This window comes from Lissotriton helveticus, chromosome 7 (assembly GCF_964261635.1).
Source record: "Lissotriton helveticus chromosome 7, aLisHel1.1, whole genome shotgun sequence".
NCBI lineage: Eukaryota > Metazoa > Chordata > Amphibia > Caudata > Salamandridae > Lissotriton > Lissotriton helveticus.
This window is the reverse complement of record NC_136068.1, coordinates 1,421,946,610-1,421,964,469: the sequence shown is the minus strand read 5'-3', so window position 1 is coordinate 1,421,964,469 and position 17,860 is coordinate 1,421,946,610. Positions and strand designations below refer to the sequence as shown.

Here is a 17,860-nt window from a genome sequence, read left to right as displayed (position 1 = left end):
TCATGACCGATGATAAGGGTGTACCCTCAGCAGGGTCAAACTGGAACAGGAAATAGGCCCAGGCACCAAAATATAGCCCCCCCCCAATTAGCAAATCCAATAGCTCAAAAAATCGCTACATTTGCAAATCTGGGTACTCTTGAACTTACACATTCATGCTGTAGAGGTGTTTTGAAGGTGTGGAAGACTGCATGTGTGCCTGCTGTAAGTAATGTTTGTGGTAATATCAGGGAAATCATCATTAAAAACCGTCCCACCAGCTGTAAATTTGGCCAATAAACAACCCACACACTGCCCTATCAGGCCAGTTCTTCGGGCACTGCCAGATTTCACTACCAGTCTCATCCTGAAGTTGAGAGGCAAAGGAGCCCACCTCTGGCCTCATCACCTTTCCTCCATGGAGTTAAAGTATGAGGCAAGTGAGGGTAGTGATACCAGAGACACCAAAATTGTCCCACGCATGGGCAGTCAACTTACTCAACTTCCGCCTACCTTGCGCCATGGCCACCACCAGAGGCGCAACTAGAGTCAAATTTCGGGGGGGGGGGCTAAGAAAAAATTTCGGAAGGGGGGGCTGAATCTTTAGGCAATCGGCAGAGTCGAGCTGCAGGGGCTCTTAGAAGGGGTGAAACAACAACAAAGCCCCATTAACAAGCACAAGGTCTTTTAAAGACCTGTGAAGTGCTCGGGTGCGGCTGTGAGCGGGCCCGGGAAGCTGCCACACACGACGGGGGGGGGGGCTGAAGCCCTTTGAGGCCAATGGGTGTTGCGCGCCTGGCCACCACACACAGGGGGTGATGTAAGCAGTGTCTGAAACTGTGAGAAGAGTTCAGCAAGCAGCGGAGAGTGACTGAGCTTTGTAAGGCACATAGCCTGCATTGCAAGGAGGTAGGAGCTCCTGAAGCCCCCGGAGATGCTCAATATACTCTGCCTGTAGGGGGAGCCAGGGTGATAAGAAGAGTATCTGGGATGTTCTGGAGTGCCAACAGCCAACCAGGATACACTCTTGTCACACTCTGCATGACGACCTACAGATGCCCCGAGCTAGCAACCCTGGGGGCGGCCCAGTCTGTGGATGTTCTTTAATTGAGGCACTGATTCATCATACCTGGTCGGTCTAAAAATGGAGACAGCAGCATGCAGTAACCAGCCTGGACTGCCACTGGCTAGCGCTGCTGCTGTTTGTGCTGCTTTTAGTGGGGAACCAGACATGCAGGGCCTCTGAGGATAAGAGGCGGGCAGCTGCACTTTCGCAGCTAGGGTGTAGTTGCTTGGCATGGATGAAGTAATGGAGAGCTACCACAAGCAGAGGCAGGGAGATGTTCTGAGTCAAAGAAGGGCACAGAGGCAAGGCGAGAATGGTTGTGGGAACTGCTTCAGCAGCTGGCAGAACTATATCATCTGTATCAAGAACCCGTAAATGCCGAAACCACTTTTATTGCAGCCCCAAGGGACATACTGATCTTCTACTAGTGGGTGAGGAGCATGCTTGAAATAACCACACTGCTCTGTGGCTCTGGTGGAACTGTCACGTCTTCAAACCCACAGAATGCTTCTGCATAGAGTTGACACCTCTTCAACTGCCTTTACCTTATGACCTCTTTGTACCGAATTCAGTGTCTCTGTTCCACCCCAATTTACCAGCTGCTGTGTCCGCTCACCAGCAACTCCATGCAGATAGACATTGACCGTGAGACAGAAGGGTAGGAACACCCTGTTGCCAGAAAAACAACATACAGTCCATGTAGCACCGCAGGAATGTGCAATGTTTAATGTGTATTGTTAAGAAGAATAGACAGTCCCCAGTTCGAACTAGTGTTTGATGTGGTTTTCTGACTAACTGTTAAAATATAAGTACAATAAAGACACTGATATACAACTTCCAATTTAAATCAGTGCCTACTTCCAAATGATGCATTGAGTTCGTATGGTATCATTACACACGGGTCAGACTTCAACACTGTAATGCCAGTGCAGTGACCTTGACCATCGAAGCACTTCTGTAACCTATTTTGGAGTCATAAAACTACAGCCTTAAAGTATCTGAAGAAAATAGGTTAAACGTGCGAATTGTAGAGGTTTATAGAAGATAAGATTGTTTCTGAACGTTTGCAGGCAGAACAATCAGACTTATTACTTACAAAAGGCGTTTCCACCTGTTGAAGATATTCATAATGTCCCCTCAAAGTGGAAGCCCACGGAGCTGCCGAACGTGCACTGGGCATTGATGATTAAAATTGAATGCTACTACTCTACAGCTTGCTGTCCAGAGCATTACATTCTCCTGGGGTGTACTCTCCTGGGATGTATTCATTCATCTATTCATTCATCCTTCCACTCATTTTGTTTTACTCATTCTTGCATTCCCTAATCACCAGTTAGCACCACCGCAGATAAAAACAAAGTAACACATTAATTAATTAAGAAGGACTTTCCATTAGAAAAAAAACAGGCGTGTCGGCACAGTGGTGCATGTTTTGATGTGGGGGCATCACCCATTGTTAGTGCATTTAGGTTGTGGATATTTTTATAGTCCCCTCATCAACCTTCTCAAATAAACTTAAGATGTGTGTATGTGGGTAATCTGTAAAGTAACTTTTTTCTCCTGTTTTTTTTGCCACATGCTATTTGGTAATCATAGTTGTCGTATGAGGTATGCTCCTCTCTAAGGAAGGGTGTGTCGGATCTAAAAAATATTTTGCAGCTATTACAGATATCTTAGTGCTTGTATTTATGAAGCAATTTCATGAGTTTATTCTTTTTTCTATTAATGCAGGAGTCCAATTGAAAGAAGAAATTTCACATTATCAATATTAACTCTCCAAACACTTCCACGACTGTAAACAATCATGTTCCATAGGTAAGAATATTGTAATTTTGATCTGTACAGTTGATAAAAGAAATGTAATATTTTTAAAGAATTTACAAGATTAACATGCAGATTCATCAAGCGAAATTCGCTCGCAAAAGGGCCAGATTCTGAGAATCCCTTTGCGAGTGCAATTTTTGCATTTGGGATTAATCATCACAAATGCAAAAATCGCTACTAAAGAATTCGCTAATATGCGAGGATTAGCATTTAAGGAATCTCTATTAGAGATTCCTTAAATGCTATTCATGAAACATTTAAAAATTGCGAATTCGCAATTTAAGACCGCTATTTACCACGATGTCAAACCTCGTGGTAAATAGCGAAAACTTAGAAAAATGCATTTTAATGCATTTTTCTAAGTTGCATGTTACACACACACATGTCCTTTGGACATGTGTGTGCACAACATCAGTGTAAATTCACATTTCAGGGGTGCTACAGGGTGTCCTTTGGACACCCCTGCACCCTTGAAATCGCATCCTTATTTGCGATTAGCAAATTGCTAATCGCAAATAAGGAATAACTCCCCATGCATTCCTATGGGCCTAAAGGCCATGTCTTGGATATGTGTGTGCACAACATCAGTGTAAATTCACATATCAGGGGTGCTACAGGGTGTCCTTTGGACACCCCTGCACCCTTGAAATCGCATCCTTATTTGCGATTAGGAAATTGCTACTCGCAAATAAGGAAGAACTCCCCATGCATTCCTATGGGCCTTTAGGCTAATCGCAAATAAGGAATGTGTAGGAATCGCAATTTATTTAGCAATTCCTACATGAATCCCGTTTTGCAAGTCCTTAATAGCGATTCCTTATGAATCGCTATTAAAGACTCGCAAAACGGGTCTTTGATGAATCTGGCAGTAAGTGGTCACATTCAAGTTTATCATGCATGGAAATTTATTTTTCTTACCTAACGGTCTGTGTGACTCCAGACCCCGCCCCAAAAATAATGTATAAAGTACGTACAATTCATTGAAAACTCATGTTATTTATCTTGTAAATGAAAATCATTTATAGCTGTTCCATCGCCCACAATGTAATATTTTTCACCAACTGCGTCCTTAGTAGTATTTCAGATATACCGGAGAATGACATTTTGAGAGCCACTGGGGTAGACAGTGACGAATTCCAATCCCTCGCAAAATGGAGTTTGATCTCCGAATGGAATTATGAGTAGGGCGATAATTTTCGCATCCACACGTTTACCCACTACGATTTCGTCAGCAAACCCTGGCAAACTTTAGTGCGGGACAACACGCCCAAAAAATTACGAAAAGCTTTCGGAATTCAGTGCTATAAATACTGATTACACTTGTTATGCCTGATTGTCATGTAAAAAAAGTTGGAGTTGGATATATTTACTGCACTCTGCTGTAAATACCCCACCCGAGGATATCAGCATTCACCGCATGCCGTAAAAAGACCATCTGTATTTCATATAATTCGGAACTGGGTTAGGTCATTGTGTATGCAAATTCCATAGCTCCACCATCCACATACAAGCTTGTTATTACTGACCTGTTCATGGAAAAAAACTCAGAATTCGGATGGGTTTATGCAATTCCGCTTAGAATTCTGGCACGAGTAGCCATGTGCTTGCATCGATTATCTTATGATGACTGCTTTAGTAATAAAAACAAAAATACACTTTTTAATTGTGCTTAAACACTTTATTCTGTTTCTAAGGCGGTAAATAACTGTAAATAACAGATGTTGTCTATTAGGTTTGCAGATACCCAGGTGTTTGGTTTATTATTTATTTGTTCATCTGCCAACTACTTCAGATGTACTGTAAACAGACCCAATTATGAAACCCCAAGAGATTGCTTATATAGTCACATGATCTATATGTGCAATTACTGCATATTTCCCTGAACAACATTGAAAGCAGGTCACTGCACTCTATTATCATTACCGTACCATATTACATATGATCGTAATGTCTGGTGCATATTTGATCATCATCAAAACTTTCACCGGCACATTATTTGGGTCATCGATTCTTTTTAAGCATAAAAATGATTTCAAACTCATTCAAAATACTACAATGTAATTCATATGATCTGCAAACAATCAATTGATAGTTACAATGTCCACAGATTAAATGCCAAATTACCGGGCTTATTTCGAGTACGGCGGTCTTGGGACCTCCGTCCGTGCTCACGCTGGCGGGCCGACCACCACCACACCTGCGGGTCCGACCACCATATTCAGAGAGTGTCAGTCGGACTGCCACAAGAGCAAACGCTGCTTTGCGTCATGGACTCTCGCTTCAATGAAGCAAAGCAGGATTGCTTTTCCACAAGGGTACTGCATGTCACAAGCTCCCCTTGTGGAAAAGCTATGCCGGCTCCTGCAGGGGAGCAGGCAGGACCGTGGGGGCATTGGGGCTCCCCCCATAGTCCTCAACGGATAGTGCAGGCCCCGGGGAATGGGGTTCCAGGGGCCACAAGTGGCCCGGGAGGGGGACCCCCTCCCTCAATACATTTTTTTTAAAAGGAGGCAAAGCCCAGGGGATGGTGTCCCTGGGGCTAATCGAGGCCTCAGGAGAAGGGCCACGCAGCCCCCCTCCTTAAAAAATACTCAAATAAAAAAATATATATATATATGACCATGCCCTGGGGGATGGGGTCCCCGGGGCTGAAATTGGCAGTTAGAAATTAGAATTTAAAAAACATTGAAATTCACTGAAAAAAACATAGGTTTCAGGCTCTTTATAGTTAGAAATTAGCATTTAAAAAACCTTACAAATTCACTGAAAAAAACAGGGACAATATAGTTAGTTGGACATTTCACACGTACAAAACCACAGAAATTCCGCAGTTATAGTTAGTTCAGGTAACTATAACTTATGCCCCCGCAATACACTGCTGATGACGTCATGATTTTTTCCGTGAATTTCAATGGTTTTTATATTCGAATTTCTAACTATAACGTCCCTGAAACCTATGTTTTTTTCAGTGAATAAATATAAATACACACATAATATATTATTTGAGGTTTAATGTCTATATATATATGTATAGTATTCGGGTTCTGATATCTATACATATAGACATCAGAACTAGAATACTATGAGTTTCTTCAGTCGAGTTCTGACATCACAATGTTGCTTGCATGCTGCCTGAGAAAGCAGTCGAGGGGAATGGCAGATCACGTCAGATCACGTCACGGAGCATAATTGATGCAGCTGTTTAAAGCAAGGAAAACATAACATTGCTTTTCTTTCTTCTGCTCTATTTTAATAGTTTACAATGACAAGCAGAGAGAATACGTTTATTTTTTACAATCCTTAGATAGAGAAAATCTGATATTTTCTGGGTGTTTCTACATATTCCGAGTTATTACAGCTTTTTAAAAAAATGAATTGTTTGTCATATCTTTTTGCTACCAATCTCTAGCAGGTTTGTGATGTGTTTAATTTTGCCTTAGTGGTTTTACTTTTTATTCATGTTTGCAAATATGTTTGCTCTTTGATATGAAAGAGCTGCACACCAAGGTGTAAAGTGGATTGTGGGAAAGGTGATGGTGTGGCCATGCATTATATGGGCTAAAGTACCCCTGGCGTACATGATGAGATATTGCAAGTCACCTTGGAGTTCCATAACCTTATGAAAGAGCTCGGCCTTCTTCCTCGTTGCCCTATATGGATATGGAACTCCTCTGTGACTTACAATATCCTTATCATGTACGGCAGTGGGTACCTTATACCCTTAATCGTTAACAGAAGGGGGAGGGAGAGGGAATAGTGGATTCTGTCTCCCCTAGCAATTATTATAAACAAAATGGAATCCACTAGGTGGATTGCGGTTGTTACCACAATGGTAACAAGAAAACCCTAAAAAGAAAAAACAGAAAAAACGAACAACATATAAACTGGGACACACATTCATTCATAGTATCTGGTAAGCCCTTAAGGGCGTAGTTTCTGACACAGATGTGTTGCTTACTTATGGAAAGAGGTCAAATGGCCTCATGAGCCACAGCGTGTTGGGGGGTCCGTTCTACCCGATGTGGTAACCTGTGAGGTATTCAAGGAAATGGATCAAAAAATAGTAATTCCTCGATCTTGATGAAGGTTTTTACACACCATTCAGTATATCCATACATTCACACACACTCACGGTTACTCCTAGGGCTGTCTGGCTTCCTACCCCTCCACGCGGCTCCGACGAGTAATTCGTGTGGTCAGGGGCGGGCTTTTTATAGTCTAACTAGCTCCAATTAGCCACTGATTGAAAGCGGAAAAAGCCCATAACAGGACCTGACCCTTAGTCTCCATATAGGGTTCCTGGACCTTCATTTTTGTTCCTTGTTACCCTTCTGTGTATTTACACCGTATGAGACTAAAAAACATGTATTACCCTGTTTTACTTGATTTTCTCTGTTTACAGGTGTCTTTAATCGCCAATTGGGCGCAACGGACCTTACATTAAACATAGATAGGTACATTCTCACCTAATCTTATTTTTGTAGAGCACACTTTAAAATCTACATACATGTGAGTAAGGTGGGGATAAGTAGTGCACATCCCCGTCCTGAAGAAGGGGTTCTCTAACTCCGAAACATGTCGACGCACTAACATGGTTGGGTTACCCTAATCAGTAAACCACAACCACTTTAGCACTCTTTTTAACAATACCAGCCGGAGACTAAATAAAAAAAATTTCTGTACTCACGTGCCAGGTATTTTTTAACTTCTCGCGTTCACCTCACCACTCACATTATTTACTCACGCACACCAAACACATAGTTCACAGAAAAGTGCTCCTGCGTAGTCGTGAAGTCGTAGCACGCCGCATCCCGTAGAGGTTTGCGAAGACCCCGATGATGAAGCATGACACCAAGGGGCCTGTTGGTGTGTGAGGGGTATTTTAACAACACTGGTTGCTCCCCACCATTGTGGTAACAACCGCAATCCACCTAGTGGATTCCATTTTGTTTACCTTATACCCTTATCATGACGTTTTTATGACTTGAGATTTATTCCCTGTGGTCCAGACATTTGGGACAATCCCCTCTTGAAGTCATTTTAAAGCTGTAATAATGGTGCATAATTATTATGGCACTACGCAAGTCATTTTTCCAGAATTCAATCCTGGCGCCTTTTCCGATTTGTCTTAATACCATTTCCCATACTTTTTGAGGGCAGTAATCTTTTTCTGAAGTTCATAACTTGCATAAATGGAACTAATTTAAAATGGATAGCATTGTGCCCGAGAAGAACAATGTGTAGTGTGCATTTACTAAGAGTTCAGTCAGCTAGACGGTGGCAGGAGGGAGTGACCAGGAAAAAATGGGTTGCATGAAAATCCTACGTTTCCTTTCTTTTCCTTGTGCACACAATTGGCATAAGGCACACACTTTTCGAATTGAATAGTTTAGTTTAACCGATTTCCTAACAATTTATTTTTTAATGCCACCTCTACATGTGTAATTTAATTGAAAATACTGTATTTTCTAAACCCAAGAGATAGAGTATGCTTTAGCCAGCGCCATGCTGATAGCCATGCAATCCTGAATGGTGTAGGCCTTAGTTAGGAGACTAAGACCATTCTGTCCTTAGACCATTTGATAATATGTGTGATCCCTCTTACAATAAGAACTATATTATAGAAGAAACACTGCAGTGAATTCCTATTTAGTAATATTAGCTCCGTTCGAGAGCTGTGCAGCCTTTTTCTTTAAATGGATACGTTCAAAATGTGTTTTTATGTAATCAACATTGTTCTGTCTTTCTCTCTAATTCTCCTATTGTAGGTTTCATGATACATGCTTGAAAGGGATCTGCTCTGAATGTAAAGAAAGCAGCCGGAGTCCAGAACCATTCTTTACTTTTGGAGTCATAGCTGATATTCAGTATGCTGATAAAGAAGATGCCTTAAGTGTTTGGAAGACCAAAATGAGATATTACCGAAACAGCTACTATCTCCTGAAAAGTGCTATCGAGGAGTGGAATGGTGCAGCTCCTCAGCCCAGATTTGTACTTCAGCTTGGTGACATCATCGATGGTGTCAACGTCAAGCAAAAAACTTCGCAAACGTCACTTGACAAAATTCTGAGAGAGATTGAAAAGAGCAAAGCTCAATTCCATCATGTGTGGGGGAACCATGAATTTTATAACTTCAATAGGGATTTTTTAATAGCCTCTCAGCTTAACACTAAAGTACTTGAAGACAAAACACCGTTATGGCCCAGTACTACAGCAAGAATCTGTCCAGAAAACAGTGGCCCAGTGCAGTTTTATGCATATCACTTTAGCCCCTTCCCAAAATTTCGTTTCATTATAGTTGACACCTATGACCTCAGTGTTCTTGGCAGAGACGAGGACAGCCCAAAATATAAGCAGTCGGTGGATTGCATGTTTTCAGACAAACCGGAGAACTCTGAATTCTGTCAAGGTATTTAACAGCTCTAAGCCATGTTGCAGTGCATTTTGATGGAATGAGGGCAATCTGAATTCAAGCATTCAAGAACAGGGGCTTAAATCTTTATGGTTGTATCTCACTGTTATCTTGACTACTACTTTGTGTCTTGTTACAATCTATTTCACCTGCTCATTTAGTACATTTTCTGTGCTTTTTATCTGTGCACTAGCTGACCATCTTTTAATCTGTGTCTCAAGAATATTTTTTTAAAGTTGTTTTTTGTTTTTATAAAGGAACCATGGAAGTAATACTTCTATATCTCTTAGGTACACCCTAATGTGTATAATGGTAATTTCTTGATAATAAACATTCCTTTTTATTGTAGATCTGTCTGAGGAATATTGTTTGGAATTCAATGGAGGGTTCAGCAATGACCAGTTGGATTGGCTAAAAGAAGTGTTGACCTTTGCAGATAAGAACAACGAGAAGGTTGTAATAGCTGGTAGGTATTTTATTTTAATTTATTAGTGTTGCAGTGCTAGCCTCAAAGAATAAAACTAATTTGAAGTTTCTATGTTACAATTGCCAATTTTGTATTTTATGGTGGGATTGGAAAAAGAATGGCATTAAGTTAAAGTGTTTCTATAGTGCATGGGAGGCAGGTGCAGTCTTTGTGAGCACAACCCTAACCACTATTAATTATGTTCCTAGTGCATTTACACCTTGCTTATTTTTATGTTCTGGAGAGGCTGTTGTGTGCACCCGATGATATGTGTATTGTTGCGTCCATGGAAAGCGGGAGCGCCAAATGTCTACCATGTCTATGGCGTCTAAGAAGTCCGCAAGGACAGTGTGGGTCCGGTGTTGCAGTCGAGGGGGTATGCGATCAAGAGCGTCATCTAGTGTGTGGCGTTGAAATCGCCTCCTATTATTCAATAGCCTTGTGGGAGACATAGAAGGATTTCGCTGAGCGCCTGAAATACTGAAGAGTGGAGCGCGGGTGGGATGTAGACAGACACTATGTTAACAATGACCCCTCTTTGCTTCTGCCCTGAGTGGTCGCTCCCCTGCCTCTCCACCTGAAGCGGTATCGTTTATCTGAGCTGCATTGCGTGATTGTACCCTGTTTAGAACTGCTAAAATATTTGCATTGACCTCGCCTGCTTGCCGGTATCCTTAAGTGCGCTGCATTGTCTGGTATCTTTAAGTGCGCTGCATTGTCTGTTTGTGCCATATTTCGACCTGTGCATTTTTTAGAACAGCTAATTAAGTATATTAACTGCACCTCGCACCATTGTTGTTTTGACATAGACTTTACTGCGCGATACCCCCCGGCGCCCTGCTCGACTCCCCCCTCCATTTTGGATCTGTTGTTGTTGTGCTCCGTGTTGACCTGAGCCCGCCCCGCCTCCCAGCTGAGCCGCCCTCCCACTAACTATTTACAGCGCTCTCGCCCCTCCCCCTTCCCACCATCCTTATATGACAGCAGCCCAAGCGCGCAGCGTCCACGCGCAGCGACCGCGCCTAATCCGCGCCGAAGGTGCGCCAAAGGTAAGCCCGTCTACGCCCGTCCGCGCCTGGACCGCGCCCAGCGCCAGACCCCCTGGCCCCCGTCCCTCCCAGCCCCCCCGCATTACCTACGATACCACCACCCTCCTAGCCCTTAACCCCGGTCGCGCCCTCAACTGCGTCCAAGCCGCCCCTGGACAAACCCATGGACCTTTCTCCTGCTTCTCCTGCAAATTCAGCGGCACCGACAACATCTCCGCTACGACCACACCACTGACTCCCGACCCCAACCACCTACAATGCATCCTTCTCAACACCCGATCAGTCCACAGGCACGCCATTGACCTATGGATTCTACTAGACACCATTTCTCCAGACATCGCCTTCCTAACGGAAACATGGATGCATGCTTCCTCCACACCAGACATCACCACTGCCATCCCTGAAGACTATAAGATCACTCGCAAAGACCGTACCAGCCACACAGGAGGAGGAATCGCTATCGTCCATAAGAAATCAATCCGCATCTCAACCAGCTCTGACGCCAACCTCGCTAACTCCGAACACCTTCACTTCCAGATCCACATCGACCCCAAAACAACACTCAGAGGCACCCTCCTCTACAGACCACCAGGACCCCGCGCAAAATTCAGTGAAGACATCACGGACTTCATCACCCCACACGCGCTCCCCTCCAAAGACTACATCCTTCTGGGAGACCTCAACTTTCACCTTGAAAAGATCAACGACCGCAACACCGCCACCCTCTTAGACAACCTCACCAACCTCGGACTTAAACAACTTGTCACTTCCCCCACCCACATCGCAGGTCACACACTCGACCCCATCTTCACATCCAGCAATCATGTCTCCTTCAGCCACACTACGGATCTCCTCTGGACTGACCACAGCTGCGTTCACTTCACCTACAACAAACCAAAACCCACCATCCACCTCCAACCTACCCTGCAAAGAAACTGGAACAAAATCACCACGGACCAGATCTCCGCATCGCTCCTTCTAAACACCCCAGCCCTCTCTTCTAACGCTAACGAAGCCGCCGCCAACCTCACCCTATGGTTATCCAACACCGCCGACACCTTAGCACCACTGAAAAAACGTCAAAGCAAACCTGGCAGCAAGAAGGCCTCATGGTTCAACGATGATCTTAAGAAGTCCAAGAAACTCTGCCGCTCCTTTGAAAAGGCCTGGAAAAAAGACCCAACCACTAGCACCAAGGACGCCTTCAAAAACGCCACCCGCACTCACCACCAACTAATCCGAAAAGCCAAGAAAACAGCATTCAAGGATCGACTTGACAACAACGCCCACAACAGCAAGGAACTTTTCAACATCGTCAAGGAATTTTCCAATCCCTCGGCCAACTCCAACGACATCACCCCCTCTCAAGCCCTCTGCGACTCCCTAGCCTCATTTTTCCACAACAAGATTGCAGACATCCACAACAGCTTTGACAACCAACCCGGAAACCAACCCACCCTACCATTTGCTGAACATTCTCCCCCCGTGAACACCCTTAACGACTGGAACCCAATCTCCACTGAGGACACCATCCGCCTGATGAATTCCATCCACTCAGGATCCCCCACAGACCCATGTCCTCACCACATCTTCAACAAAGCAGACTCCATCATAGCACCGCACCTCCGAGACGTCATCAACTGCTCCTTCAACTCCGCCACCTTCCCGGAAGACTGGAAACACGCTGAACTCACCGCCCTTCTGAAAAAACCCACAGCGGACCCCACCGAACTCAAAAATTACCGCCCCATCTCGCTTCTTCCATTCCCGGCCAAAGTCATCGAGAAAGCTGTCAACAACCAGCTCGCCGCCTTCCTCGAAGCCAACAAATCCCTCGACCCCTCACAATCTGGCTTCCGAGCAAAACACAGCACTGAGACCGCCCTCATCGCAGCAACAGACGACATTCGAACTCTACTGGACAATGGAGACACAGTCGCCCTCATCCTCCTCGACCTCTCTGCAGCCTTCGACACAGTCTGCCACAGCACCCTTTTACAACGCCTCAATAACATCGGAATCCAAGGAAAAGCACTTGAATGGATCACCTCGTTCCTCACCGGAAGAACCCAGAGAGTCCGCCTCCCACCATTCAAGTCCGAGGCCACCGAAGTCATCTGTGGCGTACCACAAGGTTCCTCACTCAGCCCCACCCTCTTCAACATATACATGAGCCCCCTCGCGGACATCTCCCGCCAACACAACCTCAACATCATCTCCTACGCGGATGACACTCAACTAATCCTTTCTCTCACCAATGACCCCAGCACCGCCAAAACTAACCTACACGAAGGAATGAAAGAAGTTGCCGAATGGATGAAACAAAGCCGTCTGAAACTGAACTCAGACAAAACAGAAGTCCTCATCTTAGGTACATCCCCCTCTGCATGGGACGACTCCTGGTGGCCGGAAGCCCTCGGAAAAGCACCCATCCCAACAGACCACGCACGGAACCTAGGCGTCATCCTGGATTCTTCACTCACAATGAACAGACAAGTCAGCGCCGTATCCTCTTCCTGCTTCAACATTCTTCGCATGCTCAGAAAAACATTTCGCTGGATCCCCTCCGAAACAAGGAAAACAGTCACCCACGCTCTGGTCACGAGCCGACTGGACTACGGAAACACCCTCTACGCAGGCACTACCGCTAAACTCCAGAAGAAACTCCAACGAATCCAAAACGCCTCAGCCAGGATCATATTAGACATCCCACGCAACGAACACATCTCTGGTCACCTTAAAGACCTCCACTGGCTACCCGTCAATAAGAGGATCACTTTCCGACTGCTTACCCACGCACACAAATCACTCTACGACATCGGACCAGAATGCCTCAACTCACGACTGTCCTTCTACACCCCCTCCCGCCAACTACGTTCTTCCAGCCAAGCCCTCGCCACTGTACCTCGCATCAACAAGACCACCATGGGAGGCAGATCCTTCTCATACCTGGCTGCTAAAACATGGAACTCACTCCCCGCTTACCTTCGCCTTACCCAGAACCACCTAGCATTCAGAAAGCAACTTAAAACGTGGATATTTGACAAGTAATCCTCCTCCCCTTCCTAAGCGCCTTGAAACCCTCTGGGTATGTAGTGCGCTATATAAATTCTCTGACTTGACTTGACTGACTTCCCATTGACACGACAGTGCCGCAAATCTGCCCTGGTCATCCATGTCGGGTCCTGTTTCTTAAGGAGGATTCCCACTCCCCGCGAACCAGATATAAACTCCGAGTGTACCATGAGGAAAACTCTTTTCTTGATGTCTGAATTTTATGAGTATCCAAGATAGCTTGCTGTAAAATATCTAGGCATCTAAATAATGTTGAAAGCTTGACTTCTTCCAGTGTTAATCCAGAGTTAAATACATCCAAGGGAGAAATGGCTGACTGGCATAAAGAAAGATTAAAATGGGTATTGTACCTAAACTTATCAGTTGTATCACATCTCCCTATTAGGGATCCTAATGGAAATAGAATACTCAGTTTAAGGCATTGCATTGGCCAGAATAAAAACAAGAAAAATGTTAAAGTCACCACTTAAAAAGGAGGATTTGGCTTGCCTGAGATTAAACTTTTTAAAAATCGACCACAACTCATTGAGAAGCCCAGAAGTCTCACATGCATTTAATGCAAAAATAGCCTATAATAATATAATAAAATACCGAAAAGACAATTGTCATTTCAACTGACCACTGCTCTCACTAGAATAGGGTCAGTCGAAGCCTAAACCTAAAATGCAAGAAATTTAGGACAGTTTAGGTATGTTGTCTTTCAATAGAAGCCAATGGAGCTAAATCAAATGACAGAAATCTGTTACTTTCAACACAAATATATCTCATTAGCAGGGCCGGACTGAGAACCAAAACCGGCCCTGGCAAAGTGCTCGCCCGGCCCCCTGGGGGTGCGACCGAGCTGTTTGCCGGGGCCGGTTTTCGGCCGATTTTGTTACAGGGCCAATTTTGCAGCTATGCTGCAAAAACGGCCCTGTAACAAAAACGGCCCCTAGGGCCCTAAACCGGCCCCTACCCTTGCGGCGCACCGGGGGATTGCCCGGTGCCCGCAACGGCCAGTCCGGGCCTGCTCATAAGTAGGTTGCAGGATCTTCTCCTGGAGGAAACTCAATATCATTCATGATTACAGTACTGAGTTAATTATTCTTCTAAAATCCTGTGCATTCTTGCCGACTGTAAGAAATTAGGTTTTTTCCCTTGACCCTTGGTAGGTCGCTCCTCACACCGCACAGCATCGCCTGTGTGCCCGCACCTCAACCCTCTGGCCGCCTCTGCTGACAGAGGTTCGAGACCCTCACTGCCCACACTCGTCTCCTGGTAGTCCTTTATTTCATTTACTCCTTGACTGTAATTGTACTGTTTTCTTGCATTTCTGCTGTGTGTTTGCCCTAGTTTTGCCCTTGTGCCCTTCCTTTTTCGGCATCCCCATCGTTCTCCCCTTCAGTTTCCCGCCACTGCGGCCCCGCCCCCTGCTCTCTCAGTCACCCGCCCCCACCTCCCAACTGCTCCTCCCTCCCACCTCCCCTTCTTATGGCGGCTGCCCGCAGCAGGCACGCCAAAGGCAAGCCCGTCTGCGTCCGTCCGAGCTTGGACCTCGCCCAGCACCAGAACCCCTGGTCCCAGCAGACACAACGACACCCGACTGAACTACGATGCCAGCATCCTCCACGCACTCAACACCGGCCGAGAACACACCTGCTACCGGGCCACCCCGAAGCACACCCAAGGAGCCTTCACCTGCCGGAGCTGCAGCTTCACCAGCATCCGGCCAGCCAAACCGCCAACCAAGGAACCCCACTACCTCAATTGCATCGTTCTCAAAACCCGCTCCGCCCGCAAACACGCCGTCGAACTCTGGGACCTTCTCGACTCCACCAGCCCGGACGTCGTCTTCCTGACAGAGACCTGGTTGAACCCCGCCTCAGCACCCGACATCGCCATAGCCATCCTGGAAGGCTACAAGATCACCCGCAGAGACCGTACCAACAGAGTAGGAGGAGGAATCGCCATCGTCCACAAGAACACCCTCAGAGTCTCGACCAACACCGACGACACCCTCAGCACCGCTGAACACATGCCCTTCCAGATCCACACCGACCCCAACACCACCCTCAGAGGAACACTTGTCCACAGACCCCCCGGACCCCGACCACAGTTCATGACTCCATCGCCGACTTCATCAGCACACCCTCGCCTCCACAGACTACATCCTCCTAGGAGACCTGAACTTCCACCTCGTGAACAACAATACCAACTCCACCACCCTGATCGACAACCTCGCCAACCTCAGACTCAGACAGCTCATTACAACACCCACCCACGCCGCCAGCAACACGCTCGACCCCATCTTCACCGCAAGCCTCCACGTCTCCTTCAACCACACTACCAAACCCCACTGGACCGACCACCCCTGCATCCACTTCATCTTAAGGAAGCCCACCACGCACCACCGCACTCAACAGATGCCTCGACGCTGCTGGAGCAAAGTCACCGAAGACCAGCTAACCGCCACCCTCACCCAGAACGCACCCGCCGACCCCACCGATCCCGACATCACCGACCTCATCCTCAGACAATGGCTCGACGACTGCGCCAACACCCTCGCCCAAGTCACCCTCCAACAGCCACACCAGCAAGAAAGCCACCTGGTTCAACGAAGACCTCCAGGCCTTCAAACGAACATGCCGAAAATTGGAGAAGAACTGGCTCTGCGAACGATCACCAGACAGCTACACAGTCCACAAGAACGCCACCCGCAGTCACCATCAACTCATCAGAGCCGCCAAGAGGGCCTCCTTCAAGGACCGCCTAGATAACAACGCACACAACAGCAAAGAGCTCTTCAACATCGTAAAGGAACTCTCCAACCCCAGCTCCAACACCAATGACATCCCGCCTTCGCAAGACCTGTGCGACTCACTGGCCACCTTCTTCCACCGCAAGATCGCCGACATCTACGACAGCTTCAGCGCCACGACCACCCTGACAAACACCACCCCCACGACCACCACCCGCACCAACCGCCAGCTCTCCTGGGCCAGCGTCAACGACGAGGACACTGGCAAGATCATGAACTCCATCCACTCCGGATCACCATTAGACCCATGCCCTCACCACATCTTCAACAAAGCCAGCACAGCCATCGCACCCAATCTCTGGAGAGCAATCAACATCTCCTTCGAGACAGCAACCTTCCCAGAGAGCTGGAAGCACGCCGAAATCAACGCCTTACTCAAGAAACCCAAGGCGGACCCCAAGGACCTCAAGAACCTCCGACCCATCTCCCTGCTTCCGTTCCCGGCATAGGTCACCGAGAAAATAGTCAACAAACAACTGACCCACTACCTTGAGGAGAACAACATCCTGGGCCCATCCCAGTCCAGTTTCCGCAGCAACCACAGCACCGAAACCGCCCTCATCGCCGCATCCGATGGCATCAGGATCCTGCTTGACAACGGAGAAACAGCGACCCTCATCCTCCTGGACCTGTCAGCCGCCTTCGACACGGTCTGACACAATACACTACGAACACGCTTAAACGACGCCGGAATCCAAGAGAAGGCCCTGGACTGGACCACATCCTTCCTCTCCGGCAGAAGTCAGAGCATCCGCCTCCCCCCCTTCCGCTCCAAGGCCACCGAGATCATCTGCGGCGTACCCCGGGGCTCATCCCTCAGCCCAACGCTGTTCAACATCCACATGGCACCCCTCGCCCACGTCCCCCGACAGCACGACCTCAACATCATCTCCTACGCCGACGACACCCAGCTAATCATCTCCCTCACTAAAGACCCTCATGCCGCCAAAACCAGCCTCCACGAAGGAATGAAGGACGTCACTGAATGGATGAAGAACAGCCAACTGAAGCTGAACTCAGACAAAAGGGAGGTCCTCATCCTCTGCCCACCACCTCAGCCTGGGAAGACTCCTGGTGGCCGACAACACTGGGAACAGCACCAACACCCACCGACCACGCACGCAACCTAGGGGTCATCCTCGACCCCACCCTCTCCATGACTAAGCAGGTCAACGGCGTCTCCTCATCCGGC

General features: G+C 46.8%; 2 protein-coding genes across 14 annotated transcripts in view; one reads left to right on the top strand and one right to left on the bottom strand.

Moving 5' to 3' along the window:
• The window catches only part of SCO1 (synthesis of cytochrome C oxidase 1), a 394,561-nt gene that overhangs the window by 267,096 nt on the left and 109,605 nt on the right, over positions 1-17,860 (bottom strand). The window lies entirely within an intron of this gene.
• The window catches only part of LOC144770321 (manganese-dependent ADP-ribose/CDP-alcohol diphosphatase-like), a 124,560-nt gene that overhangs the window by 101,754 nt on the left and 4,946 nt on the right, over positions 1-17,860 (top strand). For 3 of the 6 annotated variants that reach the window (XM_078654742.1, XM_078654741.1, XM_078654738.1), the window contains 3 exons: positions 2,777-2,860; positions 8,638-9,278; positions 9,631-9,747. In XM_078654742.1, the coding sequence (XP_078510868.1) occupies positions 2,850-2,860; positions 8,638-9,278; positions 9,631-9,747 (769 nt within the window). In that variant the 5' untranslated portion in view covers positions 2,777-2,849. The remainder of the gene's footprint in view (positions 1-2,776; positions 2,861-8,637; positions 9,279-9,630; positions 9,748-17,860) is intronic. The other 3 variants (XM_078654745.1, XM_078654744.1, XM_078654743.1) reach the window with 1 other exon arrangement.